At 40.1% G+C, this 16,890-nt stretch overlaps 1 protein-coding gene across 2 annotated transcripts; it reads right to left on the reverse strand.

Moving 5' to 3' along the window:
* Positions 1-519: 519 nt before the first annotated feature.
* On the reverse strand, positions 520-15,984 carry recql4 (RecQ helicase-like 4). 2 transcript variants are annotated; one of them, XM_039605183.1, is made up of 29 exons: positions 15,652-15,984; positions 15,464-15,577; positions 15,340-15,373; positions 15,170-15,252; positions 14,894-15,040; positions 14,369-14,526; positions 12,495-13,575; positions 12,328-12,410; positions 12,151-12,250; positions 11,610-11,787; positions 11,175-11,285; positions 10,594-10,761; positions 10,418-10,510; positions 10,189-10,325; positions 9,990-10,073; positions 9,159-9,347; positions 8,758-8,940; positions 8,437-8,638; positions 8,027-8,220; positions 7,815-7,898; positions 6,973-7,110; positions 6,740-6,859; positions 6,376-6,601; positions 5,480-5,609; positions 5,233-5,399; positions 2,865-3,042; positions 2,514-2,667; positions 2,310-2,418; positions 520-735 (listed from the first exon to the last, which is right to left on the reverse strand). In XM_039605183.1, exons 2-29 carry the CDS (start codon positions 15,545-15,547, stop codon positions 614-616), a joined length of 4,737 nt encoding a protein of 1,578 aa, XP_039461117.1. In that variant the 5' UTR covers positions 15,548-15,577; positions 15,652-15,984; the 3' UTR covers positions 520-613. The 2 variants fall into 2 exon arrangements, with proteins under 2 accessions (XP_039461117.1, XP_039461116.1); XM_039605182.1 differs by having other exon boundaries at positions 15,464-15,984.
* Positions 15,985-16,890: the final 906 nt, after the last annotated feature.

A 16,890-nucleotide genomic window follows, 5' to 3' on the forward strand; every position in this document is an offset into this window, starting at 1 on the left:
TGATGCTTATAGATTAAGCAGCAGGTAGGAAAAATTAAGCTACAAAAAGAGACTTAAATACTTTACCTTGTTGCTATTTACAGTAAAAAAAAAAAATTAAAAAAAATATATAAACCAAAAACAAGTCCACTAACTAGGTGGACTTGTTTACAGCTGAAAAGCTTTATGTGCATCTCCTGAAGAGGAGTAAAGTTTTAACAATGGCAATAAAAAACTGGGGAAAAAGGAACACAAGTTCAGAAAGTGGCTCACCTTTTCACTAATCCTCTTAAATTTGGGTCATAATAAATTCCAGTCAGGTAAATAATTGCTTTCTTATCATGTTTAAAATTTTTGTTCAGTAATATTGATGCACACACAGCACAAAATCCCACACTTTAAGTTTTACTTCCTTATGTCAGTTCATTTCTGGGTCAGGGATTTTTTCCCCTCACCTGTGAGGTTTTATGTTTACTGACCACAGATTTGTTCTCGTCCTGAGATTTTATTTTCTAAATAAATGTATCTCAAAGACCAAGATACAAAAATAGATTTTATTTAGTTTTTGTATACAAACAAATTATGAAACATACGTATAAAAAAAAATAATAATAATGTTGGACCATCTGGTCGATCACTTGAAGCGAATGATCTCCTGAGTGGCCAGTCTGATGAGCTGGTTGAAGTCAAACTGGATGTACTTCCTCCAGTAACGTCTGTCTTTGCCGTAGGTTTGAGCCGGATAACACGGACTGCCTGAAACACAGATTGGATTAATTTAGCTTTAGTTTATAGAAGTTTTTACTTCAACATCCACAGCTGATGGAGGAAAGGCCAAACAGTGAAATTCATACATGAAAAATAAAGCACACTGTCAACTTCTCCTTAGTTAAATATTAATGTAAAATTACTATTATTAGCTGTGTTTAACTGTGGCTAATAAAAAAAGGAAGGCTAAAGATCAAGGTCTATGATTCTGGAAGGTGCTGGATAAAATTTATTGTAAAAAAAAACAAAAAAAAAAAAACGTGCCACCCTAACCTTTTTTCAGGTTGGCAGCCAAAGAATCCCAACAGATTAAAATAAAATTCAAATGTAGGAAAATGTGAGAGCGATTATCCACGTATCTGCGGTTACTACACTTTTGCATAAATCCAGATTCAGGTTAGTCTCCGTCTGTACAGCTGAAACCCTCATTGAGGTCTGCATAACTTTCTGGTCTACATCACTGCACTGGTGTCCTCTTTGGTATGTTCACGTCAGCTGCCAGAGATCTTACCTGCACTAAGTCCTGGCAACACAACACCCCCACCTGGTCAGATCCTACATCTTCTTTAAAAATCCTTCTCCTCACTTATCAGACCTTCTCCTCTCCTACACCCCATCCCAGACTCCGAATTCCCCTGATAAAGTCCCCACATGAAGGCTTCAGTCCTTATGTGGGGACTGTTCCCCTCTGGGATTTGTAACACCCCAGCTTGCAAGTTGTTAAAATGTCATCTGTTCACAAGGCTTTTTGTGTAAAGAAACTTAGGGTTAAAATCACTTAATTTTCTTTCTGAGAACTTATATAAATTAAAGATAAAAGAGGATAAAAGATTATAAAAGTGTAAGGAGGGAGTTAGACTTTTAAAATAAAGAGTTTATTGGTCAGCTGAGAAGTGAACATGTGATTAGCTGAGCACAGTGGATCTCAAACTGTTTGGCACTTCCAACGCAAGCCATCTCCCGAGCCCCCAAAACTTTTCAGCTCCTTATTTTCTTAGCTATTGATCCCAATTTACAGTTGTAGGGAGGATGGAGCCCATCACAGTACAACATACAGCCTGAACACACTGACAGGTCAACACAAAGGCCTCCCAAAACCTTTTTTTCTCTGTTTTTTTACATAACACATAAGTAATCAACTTAATTTCGTTCCATGCCTTGACAGATAATCTATAGCAACAATTTTCTGATGCTATCTAGCTTAGGTTTGTAAACTTTGAGCTATTAAAATCTCAGCAAAACTGAAAAGTCCTAAATTAGCTCTCTAACGACCTCTAGAGGTTTATAGGTTCACTGCTTTGGAGTTGATGTTCTGACAAACACAAAAAATCTGTGACCAACTATTCACAGCAGACAGGCTTCGGCAGACTTTTTTAAGTTGGATAATTTGGTGCCATTTAAAAGGATGCATTCTGAATATGTGTAAAGGTGAATGTAAACATGCAAACACCTCCAGCATTAAGTACTTCAGTGAGAAAGGTTGGAGAGAAAATTGTTTTGGTCTAAAAACACCTACCTGTGCTTATGCAGGTAAATGTGTGTGTGTGCATGTGTGTCCTCACCTATCCCATGGAAGATACGAGCGACAGCCCTTCCAGAAAACTTCTCGTCACTTCGGTTGGAGAGGAAACTTCTGATGTCGGCTCTGATTTGATCCTCCCAGTCCAACAGCTAAAACATACAGAGGTACGCCGAAATGTTCACAGACTTCACGTTAGCTACAACTCCTGAAAAATTTTCTACGTAATTATTTGTCTTTGTAAAACCTTATATTTGTCGAGCTCCTCGAGGTCAAAAGGTTTGAGAGCGTGGTCTCCGTCCCGCCTCTTATCAAAGTACTCGGACAGAAGGCTTTTTAACTGCAAACTGCGGCTCTCATCCAGATCGTCTATACAGGACAGTATGCTGCAGTAGGCAACACTGAAGCACAGCAAACACAAAGTCAAACACCAAAGCAGACAGAGGGTAATTACACAGAAAAACAAAAAAAGACAAACGGTCAAAGCTGGCCAATACTGGAAAACAGGCTAGATCTTATTTAAGAATAAGTTTTTGTTTTTTATTAAATTAATGGATAATCCATAAAATCAGCGGATAATCAAAAAAGCTTACTGTACCTCTTGAAGGCCTTAAAACAGGCCGTCAGCTGGTACAGCTGCGTTCTCTCTTGGTCCTGCACTCGTTTATGGAGGAACTGACAGACTCTGTCCATCTCCTCATCGCTCAGGTCGCCATAGGAACGAAAGTAGAACGAAGGACTGGAGAATTCGACGAGAACGCCGCTACGTCCGCCGGCTGAAACAAAAGCATTTTTGACTGATTATTTCTACTGCAGCCCAGCAGGAAATGAAGGGAAACATCCAACAAGCATCTCACAGAACTAAATTTAGACTCAAGGTTAGACCCTAAAACCACAGAGGGACAATCAGACTGTGACACTGACGTTAGAAGGCAACAGGGCATCCCTACACGTATAAGCAAGTTGTACTTTTTAAGAGCTTTTAGTAAAACTTTAAACTCCAAACTACACTTCCAAGGAAAATACATATAAAAAGTCAAATTGTCTTAAGAATGCAAACTGATGTCAGGAAAATGTCAAAGGTAGGTACAGTAAAAGTATCTGGTTTGTTCTCAGAAGGCTAAACACCTTTGAGACACATGTTCAGACAATCGTAACATTTATTCTTTCCTTGTAAATAAACTTGAATGACAGAAGTTTACTGTAAACCGAAGTGCAGGCTACCAACGCCTTCTTCTTTATCAACATCAGTGGGCTGTCAGTGAGGCTTAAGCATCAGGGATTTCGTGGGGTTTTAATATCCGTTTTCATTTGGACAGGTTTTCGGGGATGCTAACATGGGTTCAGATTTAGCTATCAAGTTGATCAATTGTCACATATGTCACAAGGCTAAACGCAGCAGCCTGACTTCAACCCCAACCCGAGGCCCCGAGTCTTCCCTCACTCTCCCTTTCTCTGCTTCCCTGTCTCCTCTTCACTTGACTGTCTAACAAAGGTAACAATAATTAAAAGATAGCAGCAGACTGAGAAGATGCATCAAAGCTAACGGTTTCTACATGTATAAAAACAAAAACAAAACAAAAGAAACAACCCTGAAAAAGTTAAACAGACCACAGAGCACAGCCTTAAAGATGCAATGCCGAAATGCCAGACGGGTTAAAAGCAGCAGCAATGTGTGCTGAAAATACTCACAGTGATGTGAGACCCTTCTGAACTGAATTCAAGGCATTTTAATACTTTTTAAGTCCTTCTATTACTAAATGTATTTTAAAGACATTTTCAGACTTTATAAGGGCTAAGAGCCTCCCTGCAACTACCTGTGATCAAGAGTAAACTGGTCCATTTTCCATGGGGACTCCCTGGATTGTTATTGCTGTGAATTAGGGCTGTCACGATTAGTCGACGAGTCACGATTACGTTGACTATCAAAATCGTCGACGACTAATTTAATAGTCGACGCGTCGTTTGAAGCTTTGTAAGATCCCAAAAGACGCAGGAATAAGTAGTAGGATTTAAGAGTGCAATAACGGACTGAAACACAAGATGGCAGCACTTCATGCAGCACTTCATGCAGCACTTCAACCCCGAAGAAGAAGAAGCTGTGTCCCAGAATTCATAGCGTGGCCCTGCTCAGTTTCCAACAATGGCGGCCGCTAGTTAGTTTTAATATTACTCTTATTAATCTTTCTGGGTCACAAAATAAACATTTAACATATTTTCAGGCGAGAATGTAGCTGTGTAAACCTCAAATATCTGCTCAGTTTATCAAGACACCACATATTTTCAAAAGCGCTCCGACGTTTTCGGAGATGTCTGTTACCCACCAGCTCGATAGCTAGCCGGGGTTCAAGGCTCATTGAAGCCAGTGAGAGCACCAGATTCCCGGCAAATCGTTTTCAAACATCACCACCGTCTTTCGCTACTCAGGTTAAACACGATATATAAGTCACTCTGAAAACTTAAAAATGTTATTGTTTGGCTTTTTTCAGTATTTTATTTGTTCCTGAGTAAATCGGTTTGGCTGAGATGAAAGTTATAGTTTTTACACAGCTGAATAAACGTCAAGCAAACAACTGATTATCAGAAGTGTGAGATGGTCGAGAATATACTCCGGTGTCCTGTTATATTTTAGATAGCAAGGAGCAGACGGCTGCGTTTATTAAACTTCACCGAAACAATCTGCAAATTTCACTAAAATTTAATAAACTATCATCTTGTCTTTATTTTTAGTTAGTACGTACCTTAAACACTTAAAGCTGTAAGCTAATGATAGTCATATAAGAGCAGATGCATGCTAGTGCGTTGTACGTCCAACGGATGCATGATCTGATTAGTCGACTAATCGCAAAAATAATCGGTGACTAGTCGACTATCAAAATAATCGTTTGTGGCAGCCCTACTGTGAATGTGTGGATACTAAATCGATACTAAATGAAAAAAAATAAAACATGAACTCATGAACAAACCTCTATCGGTGCTCCACTGCAGCTGCCTGAGTCCTCTCTTCACGAGAGGGAGCTGCCATCCCATAGTGTCCGCGACCTCGACAACATCAAACTCAAGCTGGTCGCACTGCTCCACCCGCTCGCCCGCCATCCGCCTCCTGGCCAACACCACAGCGATCGGAGGGCAACTGCGGAGAAGAGACAAGTTTAGGACGTCTTAACAGTAACATTCCAATCACAGACGCACACCTGGCCAACATTGTCATACATTTTAGTGATTTTCTGGAGCTGCCTTGGCCCATCGTAGCAGCTGACTTTGCACACAGACAGAGTGGGGTGGAGGAGCTCCACGAAGCGCTGTGGGTGCAGCTCCAGATAGCAGAGCAGCGTTTCCACACCTGGAAAAAATAAACATTTTTAAAATTTAAAAAACACTAATAGTAAATCATTTTTTAATGTTTTTGTTGTTTGCTGGATTTTAGAGTGTTTCTTGGGAAATTTAGGATGAATTTCTGTAATCTACACGATTTGTTTTCTTCTGTTAAACTAGATAAGAATAAATACAAGTGATTTTATTAGATGGTTTTCTTATTTTAATGCAACGTTTGTTCCAGTTTTGTATCATATTATTTGTTTTCTAAATTAATCTGTTTGAGCGTAATCTGGTGATCAAACTGTTTTGGCTTTACTTCTCCAAAAAGTTGATTCTGTTCATCTGGACGTAGCGTTTTGTTCCTTCAGTGGGCTGGTTTCAGTCATTATGCAAATGTACTGTTTATAAGATTGGGGAAACCTGCAGTCAGCTGAGACTGAAGAAGTCACTTGGATGAGTGACGAAATGTTTCTCCCACAAAACGCTACGTCCAGATGAACAGGATCAATTTTTTGGAGATTTACTTTCCTGGATGATTGAGAATGCATCAAGGTGTTTTGGCTTTAGCTGTTTGGCCTTTTGCTTTCACTGGATTTAGCGCACAAGCCACTAAATAACTTGTGTGGTTGAGATTAGGCTTAAATTGTGTCTTAACCTCAAGTCAGAAATAATTTTTAAAATGTTTAAAGATTTATGCTAATGTGCTTTCCATGTACAAATCAGTCTACATCTGTTCATTTTACTTTGTTTTATCAATCAATGTGATTTTCTTAGTGTACGTTTCCACTCACCTTCCTCTGTAATGTCCAGAGCCTCGACGGTCTCTTGGATGGGAATCGCTCGTTCGTGCGTGTGACAGACTCGCTCCCTGGGCCAATCACTGCTCTCCTCTTCCTGGTCCCTCTCCCGGTTATCTCTCTGGTCTTCTGTCTGTTTTTTCATCTCATCCTCATTTCGTTCCTGTCTTTTATCGTTGTCTTCTCGGATGGCTAGCCCAGCAGAACTGAGATCGGATTCCTTGCAGTAAAAAAAAGTCATATTACAAAAAAAATTCATGTACTAAAAAAGTAATTATGAAATTAGCATTTAATTATTTTTTTGTTTTAATTTCTCCATTGTGTGAAGCGATCAGAGACCAGTTCCCACTTTACTTACAGGTGCAGCAGCAGGTTGTGATTCATCTTTGTCTGACATGTCTTGCTGAGCAGAAGAATTCATGCTGCTCTCCTGATCACACACATCCATCACCTCCAACAGCTCAGAGTCTTCAACATCCTACACAAACACACAGACACACAGTTCTTTACTTAATAGAAAGTTTGAGCTCTACAGACAAAGACATTTCTTCAGGCTAAAGCACACTCACAGACAGATGAAGGAGGAGTTACCTTGAAGAGTTCCTGCTGTTTCTGGTGTATCTGTTTACATTTGCATGCTGGGAAAACTTTCTGCACCAGTCTTTTCACCGTATAGTAGTCCACTGTGTCTGCGTAGATATGGCGACGGAGCTCATGGAGGTCTCCGCCCTACAATCACAACACAGAATGACATGATATTATTCGTATATGCAATATACACTCACTGGTCACTTTATTAGGTTCACCTGTTCAGCTCCTTGTCAGTTCAAATATCTCATCATCAGACAATCACACTCAACACGACAGCAACTCTATGCATTTTTCGCATGCAGATGTTCAGTTGGAACCTGCTGAAGTTCAAACCGAGCACCAGAATGAAGAAGAAAGATGACTGGTGGTGGTGTAACAGTGTGATGCTTTCATGGCACATTTTGGACCTCTCAGTACCCACTGAGAATCATTTAAACACTACAGTCTACATGAGTATTGTTGCTGACCATGTCCATCCCTTTATGACCGGGAGCATCTCAACTCCTCTCTCTTACACTTACACAAACATTTTATTACAAAATGATTGTGCATATGCCAGAAAGTTCATGATTCCTCTTTCTCTCTGGTTTATTTGGGGTCATGTTATGTACACTGACACAGAACCCCCTCAAAGATAATTATTTATAAAGTATTTAAAACAGGATTTGTTTGAAATTCCCAGCTGACATTGAGGAAGTTCATTTCTTAAGCACAGTCAACCATCACAACAAATGTGTACTAAGCCCTTTTTTTTTTTTTCAAGAACTGCGATCCCACCGCATCAATACTGCTTTCTGTAACTACATCATTAATATCAGTAATATCACAATTTTAAGACTCACCTCTGGGTCCAGGAAAAGGTGACAGTGAGCCGGCTCTCCATCTCTTCCTGCCCTCCCAATTTCCTGAACGTAACTCTCAAAGCTCTGTCAATAAGAAAAACAGGATAAGATGGCCCAAAACAGACTAAAAGCGAAAGTTAAAAAAATATTTCATGTATTTTCAAGTCCAGTATGAGGAGACATGAGTCAGGATAGATCCGAGCACTGCCCACCTTAGGCATGTTGTAATGGATGATACCACGGACATCAGATTTATCCAGGCCCATGCCAAATGCCACTGTGGCCACCACGATTCTGAGCTCTCCGCACATGAAGTTGTTCTGCACGCGTCGCCGCTCTGACCCCGACAAGCCGGCGTGGTACGATTCAGCCTGCCATTTCAGCGGTTTACGAATTTTCTTCCGAGCTAAATACATAAAGGACAAAACAACAAAGTCAAGGAGACCGAAGGAAAGAGATTTCACCTGTAATTAATGTCATCTTAAGTTATGTACCACAGATTTCTATAACACAGCATAGGCTCCATATACATATTTCACTTGTTCCCCCGCTGTATCAACTCTCTCCTTACTGGTTTTTAATTAATCAAATTTTTTTTTTTTTTTTTTTTTAAAACACTTACCCAGTTCTTTCTTTCTCTGCCCTACTGGGTTGTTTTCTGACTGGCTGCTGCTGGTGCTCTTCTTGTTTTCTTTTAACAGCACCCCTTGAAGGCAGGTTCGGAGAAGTGCCGCCACACGCGCCGTCTCCTCTCTTCTGGTGCAGTAGACGATGATCGAGTCAAGACAACCAAACCGATCACCTTTCAATAAGGAGACTAAAGCCTAAGACGACAATTGCATACATTGCAAAATAACTTTAGTAAGAGAAGGACTCTTGGATGTAGAATTACTGAAAATCCACAAATAAATGTCAGTCAAGGTAACAAAAACAGTCATTTGACCTGATCCTTTTCTCTATCCGTGGACACAGAAAGATTCAGGTTTGGAGGCACAGCTGCAGATCTGACAGCAATGCCGTCTTGATCACTGATTTCCAGATGTTTAGCGATGTCCAGAGCAGTGGACAGAGTGGCTGTAGCTGTGAGTCCTAGCAAGCATCGTACTCCCAGACGCTCTCGTAACACCTACAAACAAGCACTGTATTAAAGACTTAAAGATATAATCAAGAGTGATACAAAAAAAAAAAAAAAAAAAACTGTAGAAGCCAATTTACATACATTTTATAGAACTTTTTACTTGTTTCAAACTGGAAAGTTCAACACAGTGAGTTGTTTGAACAAGTAGCAGAATTAACATCACTTGTGCAGAGTACGATGATCTCCAGGAATCATCATCAACCCACCTTGCAGAGTCTTAGGTAGCAGGGTCTGAAGTTGTGGGACCACTCTGAGACACAATGAGCTTCATCTATACAGGCGAAGGCCACAGGAGGGAGCTCCTGAGCAGAAGGAAGACACCCTGAACCTGAACCTCCTCCCCCAACTAGGGCCTCTGGAGAGAGCAGCAGCAGACATACCTGGCCTGACTTCACCTGGAAAAATAGCCAGAAGTGAATACAATGTATGAACGGAAAATAATCACTGATATAGTCAAGTTTCAAATAAGCATAGAATTCAATTAATTCACGCCTTAAATTATAAGATAAGGTGCTGTAGAAGTCGGCAAATCACAAGCAGAAAGATGAGGAGGGACAAACTACACATTTTGGCTTTTTGTGGAGAAAACAGCTGTTACTTCTGTGTGGAGGTGTATGGAGCTGGGACCACATCTGCACCCACCTTGATCTGACTGATTTGAAATTCCAACTATATCTGATTAAAGACCATATATGGATATTTGTATTCAAACTGACATAAAAAAGGGCATCTGAGTGTCACAGAATACTTATTGCAAAAAAAATAAAATAAAACTCAATTCAGCACCAAATACTTATCTGATCCTGTTTTTTTTTTTCTCACTTTCAAAATCTGTCTGTATGACTAACTATGTGAAACCATTTATTTGCATCCCAGCCAAAGAACTGGGACTGCAGGAGAAGTAAGACTTGCATCTAATGTGATTGGATTCATGGATCCAATAAGAGGCTGTTCATTTTAAATGACATTAACAAAGAAGCTGTAATCAACGTGGCTCAGTCTCACTCATATCTGATTCTTGATGCACTTCCTTTTACCTTTTCTATCGCTGCTTCTCTCTGTTTCATCGTCATGTTGGAGTGGATACAGGCCGCCTTCAGCTTGGCTGGCAGGCCAGACAGCTGCACAGAAACACACAAAGATATTCAGCAAATACATTCTCAACTCTATCATTAGTTTAGAGAAATTAGATTTGCTCTTTGCCTATCTACAGCCATCAGGTTTACAAGTGTTTACCTGGTCGTCCATTAGAGAGACGAGAGGTGATATGACCAAAGTGATGCATTTGGATCTCTGAGCATAGAGGTAAGCTGGGAGCTGGTAGCATAACGATTTGCCCATCCCTGTTGATAGCACTACAAGGGTAGACAGACCTAAAGGTGGAAACACACAAACATGTACAGAGAGATTGTAAATTAGCAAATGAGTGTGTGCAAATGAGCTTATGAGCGTGCACACTACATACCCGACAGGATCCTCATGATGGCTTCCTCCTGTCCTGGTCGAAATGACTGATAGCCAAGATCTCTTAGAGCCGAATAAACATCTTCAGGTGTTTCTAAACATAAAGAGAAAAATCAGTTCTTAGGCCAGTGTACTGTATGTCTATTTTTCAGTATGAGTTCAGTGTGCAGTGTTTACCCTGGACTTTTCCATCCTCTGTGAGCTCATAAAGCGGCTCCATGGGTGGTGGAGGAGGAGGCCGTTCATAATCGGGACGAATCACATTCAGCAGCACTTCATCTTTAAGCTTGCTGTCCACTTCCTTTTCCTGATCATGCTGCTCCTCTTTAAAAGTGGATGATGCCACTGGAACACACAAACGAATCAGGGTCTAAACACGCACGACTTAGGAACACAAAACATCTGTATTTGACAGCTTCGTTACTTAAAACAGCTCAAATTTAAGCTCTAAAAATAAATGTGCACAAATTTACATAAACAAAGTGTTAAAAACTTTTTTCCATTAATGAGCAGATGTAAACATACACCTCCAGTTTATGTGTTATCTGTAGAAAACATAAGGTTAATAACTGTTCTTACTGTAAAGTAAGAACAGTTATTAACCAGATAAAAGATAAAACTAAGTTTCACATAATGTCATTAACATGATGCACAAAGTAAAACTTAAACAGTGCATTTATGACACTGAAACTATGCAGTCAGGCATAAGCCGACTAGTTCTGTCAGAGAGCTGCATGCAATCAGGTCAACAGATGTACCCTGTGGCTGAGGTTGTAGCGTCCCAGTTGCCCTGGCAACTTCCTCCAGGGTGGGCAATTCAAACGGCTCCTCCTCAGCCGCCTTATCGTCAGCAACAGGAGGTGGAGGGGCTGCAAAACATATCAAAGCTTTTAACAGACCTGTGATGCTGATTTCCAGCTCTGAAACTTTATTTTTGGACTCTAGTAGAGTAACTCCATCATCCTTCAGATAAAAGAAGAAATGAAGGGCCTCGCTCAAGCTTTGAAGAGGGCTCTTCTCTCTTTACAGCCACCCTCCCTACAAGTAATCTTTTTGCTAACTGGCTTCCTCTTACTGTGTGTGTGGCTGCTGAGTTGACGATAGTAAGGACTGTCTAGAGCATTCTGAAGGGATAACAGCAAGGGCAGATACGCATTTAATAATATTTATTGTTATTGTTGTTCCTGCATCACCTCGTCCTTTGCAGTCAATAGCCCAGTGTCCGGTCCCTCCACATTTGTAGCAGGTGTCACCCTGTCGACTGAGGCCCCCTCTGAAACCCCCTCTGAAGCCCCCCCATCTTCCTCTGCCAAAATATCCACCACCTCCACCAAAACGCTCTCCCTTCAGCTGGAACTTCTGCATGTACAACTGCAACACCAAGAAGACATTTATGACAACAAGAAAATATAAGAATGCATTTTTATTACTCAGGATAAAGTTTGTATTATAACATGGACGTGTTATACGTGATATAAGCATAAAATCTTTGAGAAAGTGTGCACTTCTTCCCACTCCTTTTTGATATGTAACCAAAAAAAAATTAACTAAAAAAAAAAAAATTGTGAATTTATACGATTTGGAGTAACTGAAGTAAAGTAACTGAATAATTTCTTTTAAAATGCATTTTAGCGCTTTGCTCTTATTATACAACTTGTAAGAAATAGGCCTTAACTTTGCATGCACAATGATAACCACACACACAAACAAAACAAGCAAATAAATGTAATATACCTGTCTGCGCAGAGCAATCCCTCTCAGGGCATAGCCTTTGACATGAGATTTCTTCTTCAGGTTTATTTTCACAAAGTTACCCTCGGCTCCTTTTGTGACTCTGTTAAAACAGGAAAAAAAACACATGTAGAACCCTTTCAAAGACATTCTGCTTTCCTCACATGCACTTTGTCCTACCTGGCTCTAGCAGACTGTGTCCGATAGATTTTGTTAACTCCAAATTCTTCTTCTATGTCTCCAAACAAGTTCTCTTGGGGCATCTGGACAGAAGCAAAGCTACATCAGATAATCTCATATAACCTTAAAATAAGACATACAATGCACGCCTCCAAATCCCCCCTTACCTTTTTTGGTCCCTTGGTTTCTTCCCCTCCTTCATCCTCTCCATCACCTTCTCCTTTTTTCTTGCTTCTCTTTTTCTTTCCTGCTCCTCCATGAGCTGAGCTGGGGCTAACGTCAGAGCTCTCCTCTTTCTTTCTACCACTCCTCCGCCTCTTTTTTACTCCTCCTTCTTCTGTAGTGTCTCCCTCCGTGTCACCCACTTCTCGCTGCCTCTTCTTCCTCCTATTTTTTGAAGCTTTAGTTTTTGGACTGCTTTCATTGTCATCATCAGCTGTTATATGTGACGTCTGTCCTCTTTCCATCTCCTCCCGTCCCTTCCTTTTCTCTTTGCCAACCCCTTCTTTTTTGCTTTTTCCAGAGTTTGCAGCACTAGTAGTGACTATTTTATCCCCTGTTACACTCTCAGACTTTTTACCTCTTCCCATTTCTAATGACTCCTGTCTTTCTCTCTCTACATCTATCTCTTCTTTTGCTTCTTTTTCGACTCCTTGCATTTCCCCTTTTAATTTTTCTCCCCTTTCTGCCATCCCTCGTTGCTCCACATTCATCTCCTGGTTGCCTGCTCCAGGCTTCTCCTCTGCTCCCATCTCTCCAAACACCTGACACCTCTCTAGCCACTTCCTGTCAAGAAGGCTCAGCCTGCTGGCAGGAGAAGGCCTTGCACCAAGGCCTCTGCCTCCTCTGAAACCTCCATGAATCTGTGGACTTCCGTTAAAGCCAATTACAGTTTCACCACCTGCAGAATCGGTACCTCTATTCGGAGTTTTTGATGTTTCAGCATTTTCTTTTACATCTCCTAAAATGCCTTTAGTTTCACTTCCTATAGTTCTAGCTCCTACTTTTGAAGCCCCTAAATTTCGCTCAGGGGATAAGGATAACAACAGGGTGGAGGATCTGATGGGAGAAGGACTTAAAGTAGAGGTAGTGGACTGTGAACTAATGTCTTTGCTAATGCTACAGCTACCAGCAGCATCTGCAGCTTCATCATTGTCCTGTCTGAACGTTTCAAATGGTTGAAAGGGCTCGTCAGGCTCTGCTGACTGGAGCGTCTTCGAAGCCAGAGATTCCAGGCAAGGATTCATTCTGTAAGCAAAGACATGATAACAAGGAGGGCTGACATAAATCATCACAAAGTCACATTATTCCAGCTTTTTAAATAGCTTTTTAAAGTGGCACAAGCAAAACAACTACTTAGTAACCGTTTTGCTTGAACACTCAAAAGTAAAAGACGATATTGGATTCTCCGATATCCAAACTGCTCTATTTTGCAATTCATTCATCCTAATAGTAGCTTTAAAAAAAAAAAAAAAACAATCAAATTTTTATAATAAAAATGAGAGAAATAGTCTCTCGGGTATAAATTAAAATTAATTTCTTGTACTTTTCCTTATTTTCTGGGTATATATAAGTAATCCATATGAGCTAAAAGCTCAGGCTTTCACAAACTGAAAACCGTCACTAAATTAAAGCCAGTTTTTTCATTAAGGGATTTAGAAACAGTTATCCACGTCTATGTCATCTCTTAGCTTGTCTAATACAATTCCTTGTATAAAGGATTTCCAACTTTCACTCTCCCTTTCTTAATTCCAAATACAGCTGCTCGACTCTTAAGAAAGAACAGCGCATCACTCCTGCACTGGCAACCTGTGAAGCTTTGAACATACTTAGAAGCTATATATATATTACTATATATTACTTGCTTCTGCTAAACAAAGGGAATAGACCAATGCCAAGAAAAGGATAATAACTATTATCTTCTTCTCTGACTCAAGAAAAACGACTTTGGTCCAAAAGTAAATTAGCATCTATGCTCACAAAATAATTTATTTATCACTGAATAACACTTGTTGTTAACATGAAATGAAATTCTAATTACCTTGGTGAAAAGGGGCTGAATTCAGAGTCAGTGGTTGTGGTCTTGGCAGTGGCAGCAGGAGAAGTTATGCTCTTTGTTCTTATAGTTTGTTCATCTTTCAAGGAGTCCAGAGGTAGCCGACCAGGACGGTGCATTTTCTTCAGTGAGACAGGCCTCTCCTTCATTAATAATAAATAAATAACAGCAGAACAAACACATTATCATATAATGGCTACTTTGGTAATTTCCTGATTTCAATATCTCATTAGTTTATTTTATTGTTTTCTCTCCATCCCCCCTTTTAATCCAGGGAAATGAAAAAAATCATTGAAATAATTAGCCTTAAATTCTTTCTATCATTTGCATTATCTTTGTATCACTAAACAACACAACATGTAGCGAAAGTGAAATTAAACTGAGTCGCTCAGCAGCTACCACTGATTAATGTCATCATCCTCACAGATGGTCGTCAACAAGTGAATATTGTCCTTTTGCAGGCAAATCAGTCTTAGCACAACAAGTTGAATTAGGTGTGGTGATTCTCACCTTACTGAGTGAAGCCAAGTTGTTTTTAAGCTTTAGGCCATAATACTGAGAAGACGCCTTCAGACTGTCTCTGTCCTGGGATGTCAGTTTGGGAGATGATACCGGCAATGCACTGCGGTTCAAGTGGGAACCCCAAGAGTCTGACTCCTTCATAGACAGAGACAGAAAACAAAGCAACAGCCTCACTGAGAGATTTGTTCAGATATGTTAGATATTTATTACATTTGAGATTAAAACGTTAGACAGCGATGGACACAAACAGAGCCTCTTCATTACCTTTTTGCTGTGAGTATGCCCGTTGGCGGGCTCATTGCTGTTCTCTTTGGCTTGTTTTAAGCTGCGGTATTCTTTATACAAATCTGCAAGGAAGACACACCAAATAAATCATAATCTTCTTCGCTTATTTACACTACAGCTGGACATTCATACTGATGGTGAGCACTTACTTCTGGTCTCCTCTGGAGCCTGATCAATGTCCTCCTGAAAAATGTACCATTCAGCGTTCATAAACAATAATATTAAAACAGGTAGCATGCTAACAAAGCTCGTTGTTGTTAACGCTTAACTCACCTTGTTGGGTTTTCTCTTGTGCTCTTTGACAAACCCCTGCTCCCAGCTTTTCAGCAAAACTTTCACGTCATTGTAGCGATCCATGCTGAGATGGATAGGGCTGTTTTCAAACTGCTGTCGGGCGATTTTCTGTTATAACATTGGCGTTATTGTTCTTTTTTTCAAAGAAATTAGCAGCGTAAGCTTACATGTTTATCCTCTATTAGCTGCTTTAGCTTCTTCTCACTCCAATTAACATCTCTGCGAGTCTGGCAGATGACATGAAGACATTTTTGTGAAGTATACAGTAACTATCAAAGCTCCTTCCGCCGTGTTGTTTACGATTTTCCCGCGCCGGAAAGTCAGCTTCTGTTGCCAGGTTCTTTCCTGTATCCTCCGATCTCACGAAATTGCTTTTTTGGTGTCAAACGATTGAGTTCAAGTATTTTAAAAAATCATTAATGATGAAATAAAAAGTATAGCAATGAATCAACAGAGCCTTTAATACATAGCTGTGAAGCACGTAAATTTATCTTGCAAGACGTCAAATTTCTTAAAACTCGTCACCTCATTTGTCAAGCAGGCACTTCCGCTTAGTTTTGACCCGCCTTCATTAAAGAGACACGGACAGTTTAAAAGGACTCAGCTCTTTGATCTGTGCCTGGGACACATTGTAGTGTAAACATGAAATTCGTATAAGATGTGCATTTTGTTATTACAATTGTCAGGACTCCAGGCATTAAAAAAATAATAGTAATAATGAATTACTGTGACATCTCAAAGCAGACATCAAGTGCTACTTGTTTAAGTAACTGAGCCTTGTTTGTTTCACAACTCGTTTCACCACAGTGTCAAGTTTACTTTTATTATTCATCTATAGCTGATATATCAGACTGAATTAAAGAATATAAAAGAACATATGTCTGAACGTCTTCATAAGTTCTTGTATAATGTTGACAACGCTCTCCTTCCTATTTCATTACTTCATTACAAACAGCTCACCTCCTCTGTGTCCAGAAGAACACAAAACACTACTTTACCATCAGATCCTGACCACATGCTTAACAACTAGAGTCCAGATAGATAGGCAGATTTTTTTTGTTGTTGTTTGTTTGTTTTTTTGTGGACCTTATTGTCACATTGTATGATGAACCTTATCTGAGGTCTAACATTATTCCTCCTGCCTGGCAGCTCCATTTCTTCTCTCTCTCTTGCTGCCTTCTAACATGCTTTCCGCCTTCTCTTTCCTCTTGTCTTTGGCCAACAGCAGCACAGTTTCCATAGACACCCTATTGGCCAATAGCACCAAGGTGGTTGTTGTTAATCCTAAATGATCCAGTATGGAAGTCTCATTATTTATGAGCTGGATATTTCCTGACACAACTATCTCCATCTCCAAATAGTACCAGCCTTTGGTCATGCTGCTATCACTGATGCCTCAATCACAT

Source organism: Oreochromis aureus, linkage group 22, assembly GCF_013358895.1.
Source record: "Oreochromis aureus strain Israel breed Guangdong linkage group 22, ZZ_aureus, whole genome shotgun sequence".
Taxonomy (NCBI): Eukaryota; Metazoa; Chordata; class Actinopteri; order Cichliformes; family Cichlidae; genus Oreochromis; species Oreochromis aureus.